General features: G+C 39.4%; 1 protein-coding gene across 4 annotated transcripts in view; it reads left to right on the top strand.

The window, feature by feature from the left end:
- Positions 1–2,747: 2,747 nt before the first annotated feature.
- Positions 2,748–20,640, top strand: part of LOC131063264 (uncharacterized) — a 37,823-nt gene continuing 19,930 nt past the window's right edge. Inside the window, exons 1-9 of one of the 4 annotated variants that reach the window (XM_057997051.2) lie at positions 2,748–3,214; positions 4,150–4,185; positions 4,358–4,416; positions 4,576–4,653; positions 5,071–5,095; positions 5,238–5,270; positions 5,561–5,682; positions 5,785–5,915; positions 6,050–6,282. In XM_057997051.2, coding sequence (XP_057853034.2) covers positions 4,414–4,416; positions 4,576–4,653; positions 5,071–5,095; positions 5,238–5,270; positions 5,561–5,682; positions 5,785–5,915; positions 6,050–6,282 — 625 coding nt within the window. In that variant the 5' untranslated portion in view covers positions 2,748–3,214; positions 4,150–4,185; positions 4,358–4,413. Of the gene's footprint in view, positions 3,215–4,149; positions 4,186–4,332; positions 4,417–4,575; positions 4,654–5,070; positions 5,096–5,237; positions 5,271–5,560; positions 5,683–5,784; positions 5,916–6,049; positions 6,283–20,640 lie in introns of all 4 variants that reach the window. The other 3 variants (XM_057997052.2, XM_057997050.2, XM_057997053.2) reach the window with 3 other exon arrangements.

Below are 20,640 nucleotides of genomic sequence, written 5' to 3'. Positions count from 1 at the left end.
AGGGTGAAAGAGAAAGGGAGATAAGGGAAGATAGATATAGAGATAAGGATAAAGATAAAGATAGAGGCCCAAACAAAGTGAAATAGAGAGATAAAGAGATATAGAGGGAAAGATAAAAATAGAGAGAGATAGGGAGATAGTGTTCGTAATGGAGCTTGATTATTTTTCTTATTTAGAGTTTATTATTTTAGTTGTGTTTAGATCTTAGTTATTGATGGGGGTTCAGGGTGGCTTACCTGTCCCACTTTTTGGTTTCTTGTAGAAGAATAATTCTTCCCATTTCCAAGAAGAGGCTTTAGGATGTTTTTGAATATTTGAAACTACATTTAGACAATTGTAAGATGATATGAGCTTGTTGATTACTAAAATTTGATTGTCTAAAAAATCATAAGATCTTCCAAAACCTAAAATATGCATTATAACTCCTAGAGGTCCAAAACTATTCTCAAACATCCTGGAACTATGTACACGTGAAATATAACTTAAATTATAAGAAAATAAATACCCATATATAAACAACACATATGTTTATTTCACCTAATATTTTAGTTTTTGTAGACACCTAAAAATGTCTCTTTCAATTAACACACTAATTATTCCTCTTTATTAATTAAATAATTTTTTTAATTATTCAATTAATCTAACTGTATTCTTCTAAATTTATTCCAATCATCACATTTCATCTTGATACTAATTATTCAATTTCTTTTAATTTTTCCCAATCAGTTAAGATTCATTCATTTTTCTCTCTTTAAATTAATTAAATATTTTATTATTTAGTTAATTTCAAATGTACATCTTTAGTTAAATAATCTTTATTATTTAATTAAATTCAATTTCTATTCTTTCTCATAATTAAATAATTTGTTTAAATTGTTTAATTAGCTAATTATGTCTTCCAAATTAAATAAATTTCTTAAATTTATTTATTCTAATTTATCTTTCAGTTCTAAATTCTCAATTTTCAAATTCTTAATTTTGTTTCATGTGCATGATTTTGGATATTTTCGAAAATCGATTTCAAAGCAATTATAAATCCAAATTTAGATTAATCTAGCATTTTCATGCTAAATTATTATTGCACATACTAATTTCCAACTAACACTCACCTCCGAGTTCCACCTTTTCTAACTAATTAATTATCAATTAATCTTTTCAATCACCTCTCTAACTATTAATTTACTTTTTTGCTCACTTTAGTTCCACCTCTCAATCAATTCTCTCCGATTTCTATAAATTCATCATCAATCTCCCTTTTTCATTAACCACTATCTTCGAAATCTTTGTGCCTACTTACAGGTTTTCAAGCAACTCTAAAAGCCAACATTTTAAGAGATTGAGAAGAGCAATAGGAGCTTGGATGCTATCGACATTGAGTTTGATTTGATTGATTTTATATTGTTGATTTGAACATTCTTTCTTATTGTTTGTATTCAAAATCTGTTAATTAGATAGGATTTGGTGGTTACCTATTTGATTTTTTGATTAACGGTGAAGATTTCAGGCATACAATAGTTGTTTGCATCATAAATAATGTATATAAAGTCCCTACAATCATTCAAATTTAAATTAATATAGTTTGAGGAAGAGGGAGTGTGAACTATATAGGGAGGTAGAAAGAGATGAAAAGTGAAAGAGAGGTATTTTTTATTCTTGAACACACGAACACATTATATTGCACTTATGTTATAACACACTCATGTTATAACCTGGGCACATTATGGTTTGGTTTAAACTGATAATAGGCTTAGTCACTACCAAGGCATAATGCAGGCATGTTATAATGTGCTCTGCTTGCGTTATGTCTTGTATAGGACCAAAAAGTGGCATGGCCACTAATTTGGTCCCCTATCTTTCTACACTTGTCCTGGAAATGACCTGGACCTATGAATCTAATCTCTACTCATTTTTATAATTTTACTTTTTGCTCTTCTTAAAGTATTTTGTCTATTCTCATTTAAAAATTGGTTCTTGTGCTATCTTGTTTGCACATAGCATGGATAATTACTTCCTTGCATCAAATTGTGTAAAGGATGCTAAGTCAATAACTTTTGAACAAGACCAAGGATAACAAGCAATCATATTTGTGCCCTTGGATGCTAATGCAATGTTGATTATACTAGATGATTCATTTTAGGCCTATGATACATGTTAGGAGGTGTTTAAATCATGTGTTTCGAATTAGAGGGAAGAACAATTGGACCCAAAATTTGAATTTGAATTTTGAAAAATAAAGATCATTTTCTTAAATCTAAAAATGATCTAGTTATAAATTTGATCTAAGAAGAAAAAGGATAAATTAAGAATTAGGTTCAAATCTTAGAAATGAATTAAGACGAAAATAAAATCGAAGACTAGATTATTTACCAATTTTCATATAAAAATTATCATTTTATTATAAGAAAATGAATCCAAGACAAAAGATAAAAGTGAAAGGTATGCATGCAATTTTCACCGTTACACATACAGATACCATAATTCATGTATGTTACCATGATGCATTGGAACTTCTCCAAGTGTTTATAGGAAAGTGACTTCTTTATTTCAAATGCTTAAATAGTAAGCAATATAAAAGTTCAACTACTTTTACATAATTTTCCGGTCTGTTAACTTCATGTTAAGCTGCAAAAAGTAAATCTGTTTTTATTTATAATTAAATTTGTTGTGCATGGTTATTGGATGGTTGGAGATATATGGTTTGCCAAATCATTCATTTTGACAGAATATGAATTTGAAGCTGTGGGGATGGGCAAGAGGGAAAGCACGCTAGTTTGGAAGGCTCTGGAAGTGTCTGAGTCCTCATGGTGACCACACTGATTACTGCTATGGTGAACTCGAATGTTATCCAAAGAAAATTTTCAAAAAAAGCAGATTCTACTATCACATATATCCATGAACACCTTGCAATATTTTCACCTTTTCTTTTTGGTGGGTGTTGACATATTATGCCTTGATACCCTCTTGAACCTTCTTCGAGCACATATTCTCCACTGAGTGAGTATTAGAATATTTGAAAATGTACAATGTACCAGGAGTAAGAAGTGTGTGGAACTGGATACTAGAAGAGACAGTGATTGAGGTTCATTATCAAACTTCCAGGAGTTTAGTTCCAGGGCCAATTGAGGAAGGCAGACAAGAGGTATGCAGTCTTAAGTTTTATTATCAAACTTCCAGGAGTTTAGTTCCAGGGTCAATTGAGGAAGGCAGACAAGAGGTATGCACTCTTAGACAGAATATCATGAAATTTTTACAGTCTATAATGTTTTAGTTATTGACTGAGATCAAATTCTATGATTCATTATCAGAAAATGAAAGCATGAGAAAAGTTAGAATGATGATTTGTTTTCATTGATTTTTATTGACCGAGATCAAATTCTATGATTCATTATCAGAAAATGAAAGCATGAGAAAAGTTAGAATGATGATTTGTTTTCATTGATTTTTAATTTATAGATCTATCAAATGAGTTTGCAGTTTGTTGGGTTCTCTTCTTAAATTAAATAGGTTGAAAAATTGGGCATTGTTGTAGAACGCTGTGAATGCCTTGATTAGGAGAATTGTTAGGTTTGATTGAATTCTGTTACATGTGTCTGTGAGAAGAGAGTGCAATTAGTTGGTTTCTTTTCTGGAATAGGGTGATCAATTGCGTATTGTCATAAAAGGTATTGAATGCTTTCGATAGGAGAATAATTAATGATAGTTTGAGTTCGGATGAGCAGTTTTGTCAAAAATTAAAATAAATAGAGTGATTAATTGGGTAACAGAACATGGCAATTGATCGTAGAGGAGGATGATTTTCTTTGATAAATTCTTGTAGAAAAGGTACTGCCTAACGAGATTTCACCTTGTGGGTTTTTATTCTTGAAATGGGTGATATTGTTATATAAAGTATTGGATGCTTTGAATTTGAGAATGATCAGGGTTGATTAAATTCTGATGAATAGATATGTCAAATGAGCTTGCAGTATGTTGGTTTCTCTTCTTTAATAGGGTGATCAATTGGGTATTGTTACAAAATTTCAATAACAGTGTAATTAGGTTTGATTGAATTATGGCGAATAAGCCTGTCAAAAGATATTGCAGTTTGTTGATCTCTTGTTAAATATGGTAATCAATTCGGTTGCGTAACACATTGAATGCTTTGCATAGGAGCATTACCAGGATTGATTGAATTCTGATGCATAGGTACATTGCAGTTTGATAATTCTATATTGTTGAATGGGGTTCTCGATCTGACATTGCATCATAATATTCTGGGCACTTTAAATGAGAATGTGAAATTATAAGGTTTAATAGAATTCTGATATACAGGTCTATCAAATAAGATTGCAGTTTGTTGGTTTTTCTTGTTGAACAGGGCGAGTCAATTAGGCTTTTGAACAGAGCCGACTGCGTTTTCTACACCTATCCACCATGGTTAGTATTTTTCCCTTCTCCTGTTTCAAAAACAAATAGATTAGAGAATAGAGTGTGGGCTCCTAGTGATCTTCACCAGGTTAATGCCAAATAACATTATTGATCTAGAGAGTGAAATTGTGAATACTGAGGTGATTTTCTATTGATACTGGGTTGCAGTTCTTTGGAGGCTATGGATTTCCTGCAACATTATTTGAACAGAGCTATCAGTGCTATCCGTTTTCCTTTATTGATAAGGTTATTTGTGCAACCCTTGTTAATTTTGGATTTGAATATCTCATGTAATTAAATGTTCTTTGAGGTTCCTAAATATCATCTAATTGATCTTTTTAACAGCTTTCTATCCTAATAGGCACAGATGCACATACTTTGACACCTGCCATTTGCCCTGTTAATGACATAACTATTGAATCAAAAAGACCTAACCTTGTCACCCAGAAACCAGGATCTTGACATCCCCAAAAGGCTTAGCCACCTCATTTACTTGTTATGCATAGCTCCATTCCCTTGTCCAGGTGTTCAGTAAAATTTTGTGTGCATATTGATATTGTAAATCCAAATCAATCAAGCAAGATTGAAAATTCGTTGTATTTTCATAAAATAATTTTTTTTACAAGCATGCCATACATAAATGCTTTTGTGTTCTTGGTGCAGGCACATTTGGAAATTGGAGATAAAGGTTAGGGATTTTGTTTTCTTGATGAACATAAGGAATCTGTTTAAATCTATATCAGTTTTTTAAGCAAGGTTTGATCCTCAAAGTTCTCATATGTTTTTTTTTCACATGTTTGGATCACATTTCTGTTGTGGGATTAATACAGTCATATTGCCTGATTCGGCTCTTAAGTGCCTAGGTAAGTAAATTTATTATCTCAGTTAATTGCTTTAGGGAATTTGTTTTAACGAGATCATTGATTCTTAGGAAATTTTATTATAGTTTCTTAAAAATAAGTTTTGATGATATAGACACACACTTTCATACAGCTTCCCTTATTGTACTTGAGCTGCATTTTTTTCAGTTTGCAATATTAACATGGAGTTTTAAAAGTTTTAAACAATGAGTATGTTTTTAGGAATTCAGTTGTTTTGTTTCTTCTTTATTTAATGACAAGGCATTTCCACTTTGCTTGACTGTTCACCATAGCATTATTACAAGTAGACTATCCTATGTTCTTTGAGATCTACAATGCTACAACTGAGCGCAAGTCACACTGTGGAGTGCTTGAATTTACAGCAGAGGAGGGAATGCTTTACATGCCATATTGGGTATGTAAGAATTCTTATTTTCTTTGTATGAAAATATCTTTCAAACAAATAAGTTTGAAACAGTTTTTGTGTATAACTGTGACTGTATTATTGTGAATTCAGATGATGCAAAACATGCTGTTACAAGAAGGAGATACTGTTAGTGTGAAAATGGCCACACTTCCCAAAGGAACTTATGTTAAATTGCAACCTCATACAAAGGATTTCCTTGACATCTCTGATCCGAAAGCAGTGTAAATATACTGTAGTTAATTATTATGATTTTCTTGCTGCTGTTGTTTAATTGTTTTCTCCTCTGGTATTGACTTTAGCAAGCTGTAGAGTGCACATCTTCACAACTTTCTGCTTACATGTTTTACTCTGGCAGGTTGGAAAAAGTATTAAGGAATTTCTCATGCTTGACTGTTGGTGACAGCATTATGGTGTCTCACAATGAAAAGTATTATTACATAGATGTTATTGAGGCCAAGCCTTCTTCTGCCATATCAATCATTGAGACAGATTGTGAAGTTGATTTTGCACCCCCTCTTGACTGGAAACAACCCACAAAGGGATCAACTACTTCTTCTGCTGACTTAAGCACAACAATTATTTCTCAAGGTATGTCATTACAGGATATTTTGCTTTCCTTGAAAAAAAATGTGGATTTCATGGCCAGTCCAGATAGAAAAACATAATGCAATATATCCAATCTTGTCATTTACTTCAGACCACAATGTAGATTCTAGGCATTGCAATTCTTTCTTTAAATTTTGCTGGCTATCTGTGAAAGTATGTAGCTAAGAATTATGGTGGAAATACATGGAATGGATGTCAAATAAAAATTGAATTGGAGAACTTATTGGGTTTGCCTGGCCATAGTATATTGGCAAGGTTTAGCCATTGCCATGATGATAATTTGGTTTCAAGCAAACAATTGCTTGGGTATGACCCACACCTGGATGAGCCTGGGAAAAGTCCAAGTTGAGCTATTAACTTTTTAACTTTTCGTTTTTTTTTTGGGAAAAGTCCAAGTTGAGCTATTAACTTTTTAACTTCTAGTTTTTTTTTTCAAAATGGAGTTTACAGGAAAATTATGGCCGTATAAGGTAAAAAAGCTTTGAAATTCAGATATATGCAATCTGTAAGGTTTTATAATGGATAAATTCAGCTAAAACATGACTGTAAGATTCTTGTAAGGTTTTATAATTGTTGATAAGCGGCGACAAACTGCAAACAAAGCTAAATTATTTATTGTGACAGTATGAATTCCACAATAGTAGTTATCAGAGGTCTTCTGTGCTTAAATAGGTAAAACAGTGAATATAAATGTAGGTTAACCCAAGAAGAGTTAGAAATTATACTAGATCATGAGTTCAAGCCTTGAGATGTAAACAGAGTTTTTTTTTTTGAATAAAGGGGTAAAAACTTTATTGACATAAAATCATAAGAATTACAAAGAGAGTCAGAGCCCAGAGGCCCCAGCCCGAGGCCACAAGACGAGCCCCATCTTAACCAACTTCAAAACCATCCTTATCCTCCGTAAGAATCTTCTGCAAGTCTTGACTGTATTCCCCGAAAAGAAGCTCCCAACCATCAACTTTCCAGTCACTATCATGATCCGACAACCATTTGGCCAAACAATCCGCAGATCTGTTCCACTCCCGAGGGATGTGGATGAAAGACACCTGTTCCATTAAAGTACTGAATTGGAGAATCTGCTAGACAATCCCAGCCAACAGCCACTGAATCTCGCTAAGCTTCTGATCATTCAACAAATTAACAACCACTTGTGAGTTTGATTCACAAATCACTTTCCTTTGACCCCTCTCCCAAGCCCTCTCTAGTGCATAGAGAATCGCCAATCCCTCCATAACGTTATTGGATTGCCACCCTCTGTGCACCGAAAAGAGGAACACAACCTTCCCCCTGTTGTTCCTGCCAACACCACCAACTCCAGCTAGGCCTGGGTTCCCCCTTGAAGAACCATCAATATTAATCTTGAGAATCCCCTTCGGGGGTGGAATCCACCTTCCCACCCTTTGCACCTTCTTCGTAGCCCCTCTACCTCTCCTGACACACGCTGAACCATAAGACATCTCCTGTAGACCAAGCCTACTCACCAAATCAGTCTCCTCTCTACTCAGTGGAAAATTCACCTCACATTTAGCTTCCACTGTCTCCCGGACCATAGCAATGATCCTATTCCAAACTTGTTGAACAAACAATCTATCCTCCCGAAAGATCCTCCTGTTCCTCTCAAGCCATATCTGCCACAGAATGAAGATGGGCCCAATATACCAGACAGTCTGGAGGAAGGGGGACAGGATAGGAGGTCTTCCCAACCTATTCCAGAACTCAACCAGAGAATCTGCATGGACACAAGGATGCTTCCATGTCCCCCACCAGTAATGCCAAATAAGCTGGGAGAAGGGGCATCTAAAGAATAGATGTGAGGAATCTTCTTCCCCATAACCACACAAAGCACAGATAGAGGGTCCCGAAAATCCCCACTTGCGGATATTATCCCAAGTTAGACATCTGTTCCAAGCCAAAGTCCAAGCGAAACAATTACACTTCGGCCAAGAGACCTTATTCCACACCTGTTCCACCAGACCACCTCTCTTCCCTCTAATCTTTGTTTCACCAGTTCCCGGTAGCCACTAGCCACAGTATAAATGCCCTTAGGATTTGGAAGCCAAGCCAACCCATCCCTACTCTTAATGGAGCTACAATGTCTACTCACCAAAATGCCCTGCAGCTCAATGCACTCTTCCTCCATCTCAACAACCGGCCACTCAGAAGGAACCTTCCACTGCTCCATCTCCAGTCGACCACACCTATAAGTAACCTTAAAGTCAGTCACCCTACACCATCTCGCCTCCAAAAACCTCAGGCAAAGATTCCCGAGGTTAGGGAACTGGTCCAGAATGGGAGGATAACCATCCCAAGAGTCGTACAAGAAAAGGGCCTCTTCCCCCCTTCTGCATATCCAAAAGAGTCCATCCTTAATGAGAGAGGCCCCCCTTTTGAGAGTATTCCAGATCGAAGAGCCCTTTCCCTCCAGCGGATACCTAGGGATATCCTCCCTCGGGATCCTCTGCATATACTTGGTAGCCAAAATCCTGGCCCACCCTCGATCCTGCTCCACACACCACCTCCAGTAAAGTTTAGCCGCCAGTGCTTCCCCAAAAAGAACTGACTGCCTTAAACCAAGCCCCCCTGCCTACTTCGGGCTACACACCAAATCCCAATTGACCAGAATCCATTTGGAAGTGGAGAGATTGCCTGCCCATAAAAATTGCCTAGCCAGAGAATCCAGTTCGTTTAGGAACCACTTAGGCGCCACATGAAGCATATAGCGGTAAATCGGAAGAGCCTAAACCATCGACTGAATCAACTGAACCCTTCCAGCGAAGGATAGCCATCTATGAGTCCAATGTTCAACCTTCGATCGAAACTTATCCAAGAAACCCTGCCAAGTCTCCCTAGGAGGGTTGCCAGGAGAAATAAGAATACCCAAATAAATCAAGGGAGCAACACCAACTTGGAATCTCAAGATAAGGGCAATCCTTCTTTGAATGGCATCAGGAGTGTTGAAAAATAGGATTGAAGATTTATCCTCATCGATCAACTGGCCCGAGGCCGCAAGATAAACATCCAAGACCTTACGCAGATTAGTAGCTTCCCTGATCTGAGCCAGCCCCATCAGGGCCGTATCATCCACAAACTATAAGTGAGATTGCGGTTGCAATTCATTACCCCAATTTCATCCCTGAATAACACCTAGCCCCACATTATGCTTGATCAGCCTTCCCAAACCCTCAGCCATAAGAATGAATAAATAGGGGGATAAGGGGTCCCCTTGGCAAAGACCCCTAGAAGCCCCAAATAACTTTGTATGGTCACCATTGATAAGCACTGAGAATGAGGTCAATGTAACACAACTCATAACCCACTGGACCCACTCATCAGCAAAACCAAAAGCCCTGAGGATCTTCTAAAGAAAGGACCACCGAACTCTATCATACGCTTTAGCCATATCCAGCTTGATGAACATAGTTTTTTCCTTGGATGACGCCATAGAGTGAATGGTTTCCGTAGCAATAACCACACCATCCAAAATTTGTCGCCCTTCCACAAAACCACTCTGCTCCTCAGAGATAACATTCCCCAGACATTGCTTCAATTTGTCTGCAATCACTTTAGATATGATCTTATACGTCACATTGCAGAGGGAGATAGGTCGGAATTGGCCTAACCGGTCAGCCCCCTCGCATTTGGGGATAAGAGCAATGAAGGTTGCATTCAACGCCCTCAGCATCTGCTTATTTCTTTGAGACTCCTGGACAACCTCCAACAGATCAGCTTTGATAATATCCCAGAATTCTTGGAAGAATTCAACTGGGAACCCATCCGGTCCAGGAGCTTTTCCTTTCCTCATGTGAAAGACAACCCTTTCCAGCTCTTCCATCAAAATAGGACACAAAAGCTTCTCATTCATCTCCCCTGTGACCAGAGAGGGAACACAAGCAAGAACCTGATTCTCCGCCACCACGTCCCTCTGTGAGTCCTCCCTGAAGAGGGTATGGAAAAAATGAAGCGACTCCCTCGAGATCTCCTGCAGGGATAGGCACTGCTCGCCTCTGTCGTTAACTAGAACAGGGATGGAGTTTCCATGTCTTCTCGCTTTCACGGAGTTGAAGAAGAAAGCAATGTTCTTGTCCCCCTCCTTCAGCCAATCAATACGAGCTCTCTGCTTCCAATAAATTTCTTCCCTAAGCTCCCATTCCTCCACCACCTTGAGAGCCCTGTCCTCCTCCCTAAGCAAGTCCTCGGACAACCCATGCTCTCTGATTTCACTGGTGATCCCATTCAGCCTGCTCTGAGTAGCTTCCTTAGCATGAAAGATGTTCCCGAACCCCTGATGGTTCCACTGCTTAAGCTGAAGCTTAACAAATTGCAGCTACTTGGCAAAAGAGTACATAGCTGTGCCAAAGGCCGACCTCCCTTTCCTCCACTACCCTGCTACCAGATCCTGCAAGGTAGGATCCCGAAGCCACATAAGTTGGAATTTGAAAGAAGGTGAGCGAGCAACCCGAGCTGAAGAAGACACCAACTTGATGGGCCAAGGATCTGACCCTCTCCAGTCTAGAATCTCAGAGCTAGTGGACCAACCCCCCCCAATCCAAAAATTAGAGACCAAAAAGCGATCCAACCTCTCTGCTATCCAAAAATCTCCCACCCTCCTATTGTTCCAAGTAAACAACCCATTGCCAGGCTTAACGTCAACAAGGTGCAACAAAGCTATATTATCCTGAAATAGGTAGGAAGAGGGTTCCAACCTCATAACCCCCCCCCCCCCCCTTCTTTTCACTCAACTCGAGGATTGCATTAAAATCTCTTGCCATAATCCAAGGGTGAAAGGGGGCCAATCTTTGCACACCTAAAATATGGGCCCATAAGTTTTGCTTACCCTGATAGTCTGTAGGGGCATAGATGTTAGAAAACAAGATAAGTTCCCCAGTCTCCAGACTAGACATAACTCCGGATACCGAGGATCTAGATGCAACCCACTAGACAGGGCGAACTCTTAATGGGTTCCAAAGGCAGGCCACACCTCCAAAAGCACCATCTACCCCAACACATTGACCCTCGCCTCGCCCCCATAGCTTTGGCACCTGACCCATCATACTTTCCACTGAAAGTTTAGTTTCTTGCAGAAATAGGACATCAGGAGAATGATTCCTAATCAAATCCCGAACAACTTTTTGTCTAGGGCCACTGTTCAAGCCCCTCACATTCCATGAAAGCACAGTCATTTAGGAGGGTTAGAAAAGTGAGTATCCAAAGTCTTCACTGACCTTGACTCAACCAAGTTCTCCCCCATCAATTTGATCTTCTCCAGATCTTTCTTTCTGCCCACCTTTGAACTCTTCTCTGAAGCACTTTTCTTAATATCCTTATGATGTAGCCCCAGGTGAACAGAGGGCTTATTACTTCTAGCTCCAGCCGGTTCCATTTTCAGAGCTAGTGGAGACCCCTCCCCCACAACCGAGTTCACCTCAAGGCCTGGAGAGATTTCCAACTGAGCCACTACAGGTTGATCCATCTCCATCTGCTGACTTCCAGCCACAAGCAAGGCCTGGGAAGGATTCTCAATTACTCTTTCCGGAGCCCCCCCTGAAGCACCTTGATCCAAAGGGGTAAACCCCGGGTTTACTTCCTGATGGCCAAGGTCATCCAGAACTTCAAATCTATTGAATGAGTCCCCCTCTTGACGCTCCTGTAATGGCCTCTTTTGTCCTCGGTTCCTATTCTTTGTCTTAACTGGGACAAACCCATCAGCACCCTCGCCCTAGACCATCATGGGAGCTTTCCCCTTCTCAACCCTATCTAGGCTCGGGTCAAACTGTTGAGGTTGGCGTGCAACTGGCTTATATCTAGAACATTTACGTTGCAGATGACCATACTCGTGACATAGCCGACATCGGAAAGGTAGAGTCTCATAATCTAACTGCTGAACCCAAGAATAAGAGCATGTACTCATATCTATAGCATCTGGCAAAGGCTTGCTAAGATCGATTTCAACACAGATGCGAGCATAGGTCATTACCTTTCTCCTGAGGGTTTGTGTTGATGAGCCCACAGGCCTCCCAAGTAGAGCGGCAAGCATCTACAACACATCCTCCCGACAGCATTCCATCGAAAAATGAGGTAACCGAACCCACACTGGAACCCGATTTGGTAGCTCCTCAGAGGGATTAAACCTTGCATGCCAAGGCTTGATGAATAATCCCGCCTGGTTGTAAAAATACGACCCCCCTTCAAAGACCCTATTGCGATCCTCCATGCAATTGAAAGTAACCATGAAGTAGTTATTGGCTAACAACATGATTTCCATTTCCCCTTTCGGTGCCCACGTCCTCCGCGCCCAGTTTTCCAAAAACTTGCAGTACAGCGAGTGTTTTGAAAAATACTCAATATCTTCCGCTATCAGCTTTGGAGGGATAACTAACTTTGGTCGCTCGCTACATCTCTCCAAACAACCATTAATCTTCGTCATGCGCGAATTTGCACCACTCCCCAGCCCAGAATCTGATGCATACATATTATTATTAAAGGTCTTCATACCCTAAGGTGGGGGTTTTGATCCCACCGCTGCACGAAAATCCAAAGTAGGCGCCACCTGTGAGGCCTCACCCCCAAAACTTGACATCGCAGCGACAAATAGGAAAAGGATGTTAAAAAACTACACCCCAACCAACTGTTTCAACGCGGCTCAGATCCCAAGACCCCACCTTGCCCGAGCACCACCGGAGGTCAAAGCCAGCCAACCCCCCAAGCACACGGGAGACCCACGAGCCACCCCTATCCGGATCTCCACCCGCAGGCCACCTAAACCCCACCCCCGCACCGCTTCAACACCACCCCCACGCCGCCAAAGCTCCACCCCCGCGCAGCCTCTGCCTCACCCCGCAGCCTCGAAACCCTCCCCACCCAGCACTTCCACCCCTACCAGACCCCCGACACCTGCAACTCCCTCCTCTGTCGCACCAGAGCCGATCACAACGTGCGAGCTATGGCCGTGAAGCCCTAGCTCGGCCACACGCCATCGCCCAGACCAACATTTTTTTTACCCAATTAAACAATCTTCTACTTTCAAACCAGCGAGATGTAAACAGAGTTGAGACCATGGAACTCGAAACAAATTTATATACTTCAAACACTTAGCTACAGTTTTACAAATGTGTTATTTGTAGGGTCTAGTTTCATACTTCTGGTAAGGATACGCTAAACTCTAAAATATTTCTAGAGAAGAGCTCAAGGAGGTTTGAATTTGAGAGCTGTGAACATTTAGTGTTTCCTTGTAGGCTCTACTACATGATAAGAATAGAATTTTAAACTAGTGCCCAAGGTATTTGCTTCTTGTACAAGGACCAACTATTTAACAGTGTGCCACAATTATCACTTAATTGGGAGCACTTATCACAACTTATAACATATCTTGAAAACCATGACATTTTGAGTATATTTGATTTAAAAAAATTATTAATAAATAAATAATTATCAAAAATTATTTTTTTCTCTCCAAGAAGTAGATTTTCAAGTTATTTAAGTGAAAAAAATCAAACAAAAAATGCAATTTGGTATATTTTTTGTGGTGTCCTGTTGACCTTATTTTTCTCGTATTTTTAGCAATTAAAATAATTCTCTTAAATTTATTAAACATATATCCATCTATTTTTTTTTAATTAGCATAAACATAAACCACACTAAGAGATACATTTCATTAAAATTTATAAGTGCACCCACTCCACTTTTTGGTCTCATCCAAGGCATAGTGCAAGTGCATCATAACATTCTAGCGTTGTAATGCATGTGCACTATAATGAGCTCACGTTTTGGAAAAGTAGAAAGTTTTCTAATTCCTTGTCTTTGTCTTCAACTTAGACTCATTCTCTTCACTATTATATATATAAGCCACATTTCAATATGTGTTTTTTCTTTCAAATGTGAGTTATACTTTAAGCTATATATCATGTATATATTGGCAGGATGTTTGAGAGTGGTTTCATATCTCTAGGAGTTACAATGCAAATTATAGGTTTTAGAAGATCTTACAAATTTTCAAACAGTCATTTTAGTAATCAACGAGCTCCTATCAACATTCTCTCATACTCTCTCTTAATTTCTCTCGAGCTCTAGACCTATCTCTCTCCTTATCACTCTTCCTCTATCCCCTCTCTCTATCTCACTCTCTCCTCTCTCCCCCGAGATCTATACCTATCTCTCCACCTCTCTCTCATTCTTCACTCTCTACTCTTTGTCTCCTCTCTCTCTTTATACACCTCCCCTCACTGCCTCCCTACATCTATTTCTCTACATACCTCTCTCTATCTCTCTCATACCTTTCTCTCCCTCCTAACCTACCTATATTTTTCTACATCTCTCTCTCTCTCTCTCTCTCTCTCTCTCTCTCTCTCTCTCTCTCTCTCTCTCTCTCTCTCACTCTCACATTTTATCTCCCCTCTCCCTCTCTCTACCTACCTCTCCCTCCCCCCCTCTATACTTTTATCTCCCCTCATTCTCTACCACCTTCCCTCCACACTACTCTCTCTCTTTCTCACTCATTACTTACCTATAATTCCCCTCCCTCTCTTTGCATACCTCTCTCTCTACTTGTCTCTATATCCCCTCTCCTTCTCTCTTTACATAATTCCCCCGCTCTCCCCCTCTCTCCCTCCCTCCTCCCATTGCAACTTGTCTCTATCTCACCCCTCTCTCCCCCTCTCCCTACATACTTCCCCCTCCTCCTCCCTCTCTCTTTCTCTCCCTCTCTCTCTCTACTTACCTCTCTCTTCCTCCCCCCTATGTCCTTCCCTCTCTACTTATCTCTATTTCCCCATCCACCCTTTCTCTACATACTTGTGCCTTCATCCTTCCATTTTCCATTTACGTTTTAGTGTATAGGGTTTACAATTAAGAGTATACGTGGTGCAAGAGCACCTAGTTGAGTAAAACTCTCATTTTGTTTGTATTTAATGCTTTCTTGTTTGTAATGTCTTGTGTTAGGTTGTTAATGTTGTTTCAGGTTGTTTTGTGTCATGTTTAGTGGTTTTGATCTTATTTTGGGCTCTAGAGATCAAGTTTTGCCCTTTAGGCTTTGAGTTGACAATTTTTGGCAAAAATGTGCAAAATTGCCAAAAAGGTCTTCTAATGCCTTCAAGAGCATTGAAACATGTTTGTTAAGTGTTTTTAGGCATGTCTAAGTTATTTAGACAAATTGATAAGGCTAGATTGTCAAAAATGCCTTCTTGAGCAAGAAAAGTTGTCATTTTCTTGCAAAATGAAGTTATGGAAGCCTCATGTCCGTACTAGGGCTTGAAAAACAACTGGAGAAACTATATAAGGCCTCCCTTTGCCTTGGAAAGGGTTGGTGATTGTATGAGCAAGAACTTTTCAATAAAAACATGAAATTTTGGCTTTTATGACTGGTTTTTCCTTCCTTTGCAAAACAGCTCGTACTGTAGCTCCATAGTTTGTACTATACCTTTGGGAGGTGTTCATAATAGTTGTATGATTCTCTCAAATTAATTGTGGTATTGTTTTCTCTTGTAAATTGGATTGTGCAAAAATATTTGCAAATTGTGTGCTCGCTGCCCTGTCAAGGGTTTGAAGGTCTAAAATGTCACCACTTGACTAATCCAGGTCTGGGATCCCACATAATGGATTTAGTCAAGTTGGAAAACATGTATATACTATAAATATGCTCTATTTTGTGCCAAAAGTGTGGTTGGAAGAAGAACTTGAGCGAATACTAGGCAAGTATTGGTTATTTGGCTAGTAGCATGAACAAAAACTCAAGATTTGCACCCAAAAGCAATTTGGAGTCAACAAATGAATGAGGTAGAGGTCTGGACATGTGACGAAGGGTGTGAATCATCATCTTTATGTGTTATAATGGCTTGTTCCATTTAATCTTTCTCACTCTGTAAACAAAACAGTGAGTTCACTATTTTTTTCTGAATTTTGTTGTAAAATTGCTTATGGAATGCTTCAAAAGCATCAACCAAGCCTTGTAACTGAGATGGCATTGTAATAGGAGACAAATAAATGTTTTAAGACCTCATTGAGGTGTTTGTCCAACTCAAAACTCTTCATTTTGTAGGTCCCAAAGTGTAATGTTTGCTAACTGGTAAAAGGGTAGTGATTTGACTGTCACAGTGATAATTTTACTAATTTTTCAATTGTTTGCCAAGTTTTTGGCATAATACTGGTCCAAAAAAGGTAGGGGAAGCTCTAATTTGCTATGGCAAAGGTCTCCAAGCACTATGGGAGGATGAAACAAGTTTGATGGAGAGAATCTATGGTGGAAGCACCCAAACCCTCATGAAACCCTATGTTTAAGCCTAAAATGGTGGACAATCATTAAACCACTTTGAAGGAGTCCAAAACTAAACAAATCTCTTTGCTTATACCTAATCCACACTAACCAAATCATTTCCCATGGTCAAAAAGCCCATCATTGGGTGTTATGAGCAAAATTTGGCCAATTAGGCCTCCACGGGCTAGTAGCCTCTGACTACATAACACACACTTTTTGGAACCTGATTGCAAGGAGGACTTGGGAACTTATTAAACCTTATGTGATCATCCTAAGGACAGTGAAACAAATGTCAAATGGAACCTTGGACAATGTGTAGCCCCTTTTGAGGTTTTGGACCCTTGGTTGCCTAGCTGAGCAAGTCAAGGCTATGGGCCTTAAACTAAACTTTGAGCATCAAAACTGGAATAAAACCTTACTGCCCTTACTTGTCCATGCAAAATACTCCTAAAGCACTTTGAAAAAGAGGGTTTAATGCCAAGGATCAGAGATTGAGGGTGTGTAGATGGGTGGAGTGAGCAATTTGAGTAGATTTGAGCATGGGAACGAGCCTTCACCAAAAGGGGAGTGTGTTAGGAAAGTGATACATGAGATGCTTGGTACTATAACCACAAGAAGGACCTTATAAATACAAACAAAAAACTCAAACAAGTTTTTGGGTAACAAATTGAACCTATTGAGCAAATTGACCTTTTGAGCACTTTCCTAGCAAGCTCCCTATCAATACGGTATAGGGTTGAGAGTTGAAAGTTGAGGGTTGAGTGTTAGGCTATAGGGATTAAGGTTGAGGGTATGTGGTCTAGGGATTACGGTTGAGGTAATGGGATATAAGGTTAAGTGTAGAGGATATAGGGTTTAGGGTATATTAAAAAAAGAAACTTTCAACTACATAATAGCAATTTCCACATAACCCATAAAAGAAATCTATTCACACAAGTATTCACAATCCATATGTAAAAGAATAGACAACATACCCCTCAAACATGACACAAGATATGCCTTGGGAAAACCCTCAAGATGGAAAAACACAACCTCCAAAAGCATCCATACTCCATGTATTGTTCAACAATGAAATATTACAATACATCTTTAGAGTCCTCCATGAGCACTTATGAAACATAAGCTCTATACAAGAACTCCATGTGAACAAGAATGTAACCACACATCTCATGCCATGCTTCAAACCCTTACAAATGCTAAACAAGAGATGATGTCAACCCCTTAGCCAAAATGGTCAACTAGCCAACCTTAAACAACTACCCTTGTTGTTACAACAAAATAGTGGAGAGAAAGAAACTAGAAAAGGAAGAATAAAAAACCACACTAGCGTAACCTCAAATAGAGCAGTCAGAATATACTAATCAACTAAAGGGAAATAAAAACAAGAGGAAACCACATAGCAAGGTGAAAATAAAGCTATCCATTCACATGGATTCAAAAGATCTAAATATTGGAAATACAAAGACTAATGATGGTCTTTAAAAATAAATTGAGGGAAAAAAGGAGGAAGAGGATAAAGAAAATAAAGAAGTTGTTGGAGTTGAGAAAATACAACACCACAGGAGCCCAAATGATCTTTGCAAGCTGAAAAACCTGTTACAAGGAGAAGCAAGGAAGCAAATCACAGAAGGAACAAAAACACAGGAAAAATATGCTCCAAAAGATGAGAGCTCAATAATCTCCAAAAATGTATTGTCAATAATAATCCTTCTCCATCTTACAAAGAGAAGAATGAACTCAACCTTTAATAGGTTGAGAAACCCTAAAAGGGAAAACCTAGGTTTGCACATAATAATTAATTAAAAAATTAATTATTATGCACCTAAAGTTAGCTTAAGTGTAAAAGAGATAAAGGGAACTTAAATAATTAAACAAATATTGTTTAATTAATCAAGTAAATACCCGAATATTCTAACACCCCCCCTTAAGCTAGACTTAGGGAGAAGCTAAAACCTATAACAACTACTGAAAGCAATAAAGATGGGTCCCGACAACAAGGCCTAATCAGGTACCCAAGTACAATGAAATCTCTATGAACTGGGGAAATAGAGAAAACCACGTGGGAAAAAACTCTACTCCAAAAAGAGATGGAAAAGAACACCACTGAAGCATGAAGAACCTGCAAACTCTATCGAAGAATAACTGCTGATCTGAAGAACCTCTACTGAAATAGAACATGACCGGGTAGAGAAGACTGTAATCTGTATGAGTGCCCTCAAATGACACTACTCGAATCAAAAGGCAAACAAGGCAAACAACTGAAATTGAAGATACAGATGGCATGAAAACACCAAAGCTTGAAGAGTTGATCAATCAAACCACGAAAGCATTAGAACCAATAGGACAAACCTCCCCATAATGCTGAAGAGGGAGAGGGACAAGAACATTGAAAAGAACAACCAAGAAGAAATGCATGACGAAGAACCAGGAACATCAAAGGTGCTGAGAAAAGTACATGGTGTCATGGAAGGAACACTCACTTGACACATATCATGAGGTGAATGTCGTGGAAGGAACACTCGCTGGACAAAGGAAGATGGCAAACAACAGGCAAACATCAACCCCCTCATGGCACTTTGTAAGGAGTGCATGTACAACAAGACACACGATGTGCAAGATCCCAAGTAAACAATGCATGATGGCACTTTATCTCAGTGTGTTTGCATAAATACAATGCTACAATGATAAGAAGACTGGAAATAGAAACGAGAACCAAAATAAAGACATCCTACTTAGAGAAGAGATCCCAGGACCTGAAACAACCGCGATATCCACCAGAGTGCTGAAAAGCAAAAAAAATGAATAAAATATGCATGGAGCAGAATTTGGAAATAAAACTCATATGGCTGGAAAGTACACAACACAAGCTTTCCAAAAATATAATTTTTTCAAAAAATGGAGTTCAGATACTCATTCTACGTCTCCTGGAGTGCAAAAAAGAGACCTAACTTTGAATGGAAAAAAACATAGTCAAATAGAAAAATTGGAAAAAATTACCAACACCATGAGGTCCAGCTCACAACCAGCTTTCCGACGCCTATTCATTTTTGGAAAAATGACTCCATATGCCCAAGATAAGGCCAAAAAACCAAACCCCCCTGAAAGAGGCAAGAAAGGTAGTATGGTGGCTCTGGCGAGTAGAGGTGGCCAGTGAGCGACGCACCGGTGGCAGGACGGTGGTGCTCCGGTAGTGACCAGGTGGAACTCTGGTGGCTGGCGGTTCCCCGGTGGCAGGGTGGCGGAGCCAGGGTTGCCAGCAGGCCGAGCAAAGGTTTTTCGGCGGCGACGGAGCGAGGGCAGTCGACGGTAAGGGCGTCGCAGGGCTGATTGCAGGTGGCGAGCTGCAGGGAGGCTGGCGGTTGAGCTCGAGTGACGGGCTGTGGTAGTGGAGCTGGTCGGCGGTGCTGCAGGTGGCGGTCGGGGAGCGGCGGTGCGGAGGAGGCCACAGGGAGGCAGTGGTGGTGTCGAGCAGAGCCGTTGGGCCGTCGACGGTCGCAGGGGGTAGAAGAACAGCGGCGAGGGCGGGGGAAAGTTGTCGACAACATGGCAAGGGCCCCACGGTACCCTACCAACCCCTCTCCCCCCCCAAAAAAATAAAAATAAAAATAAAAATAAAAATTTTTTTTTGCCAAAAACAATTTTTTTTTTAATATATTTTTGATTTTTTTTCAAACAAATCAAAATCCGGTCTGCATGCCATAAAAAGGCAAAACATATATATATTTTTAAAAAAATTCTCAATTTGTGTGCCAGGGTCATACAACTTGGATCTGGAGAAAAAAACTCCCCGAGGCTCAGGAACCAAAATAGGTCAAATTTTATATGACCATAGGGGTTTCGGGCCTTCTAAGCATGATGGTGAGGTCCGTTTAGGCCCAAAGTGCTTAGAAAAAAAGACCTATCCCTAGGTACATAAAAAAAATTCCTGAAACCCCAGATCTGCTTCCAATGCAAAAATTCTCAAAACAAGAATAGATAGCTGCAAATCTGAAGCTCTGATACCATGTTGGAGTTGAGAAAATACAACACCACAGGAACCCAAATGATCTCTGCAAGCTGAAAAACTTGTTACAAGGAGAAACAAGGAAGCA

Source organism: Cryptomeria japonica, chromosome 9 (assembly GCF_030272615.1).
Source record: "Cryptomeria japonica chromosome 9, Sugi_1.0, whole genome shotgun sequence".
In the NCBI taxonomy this organism is placed as follows: Eukaryota; Viridiplantae; Streptophyta; class Pinopsida; order Cupressales; family Cupressaceae; genus Cryptomeria; species Cryptomeria japonica.
Note: the sequence above shows the minus strand (reverse complement) of the source record. Positions and strands in the feature narration are given on the sequence as shown.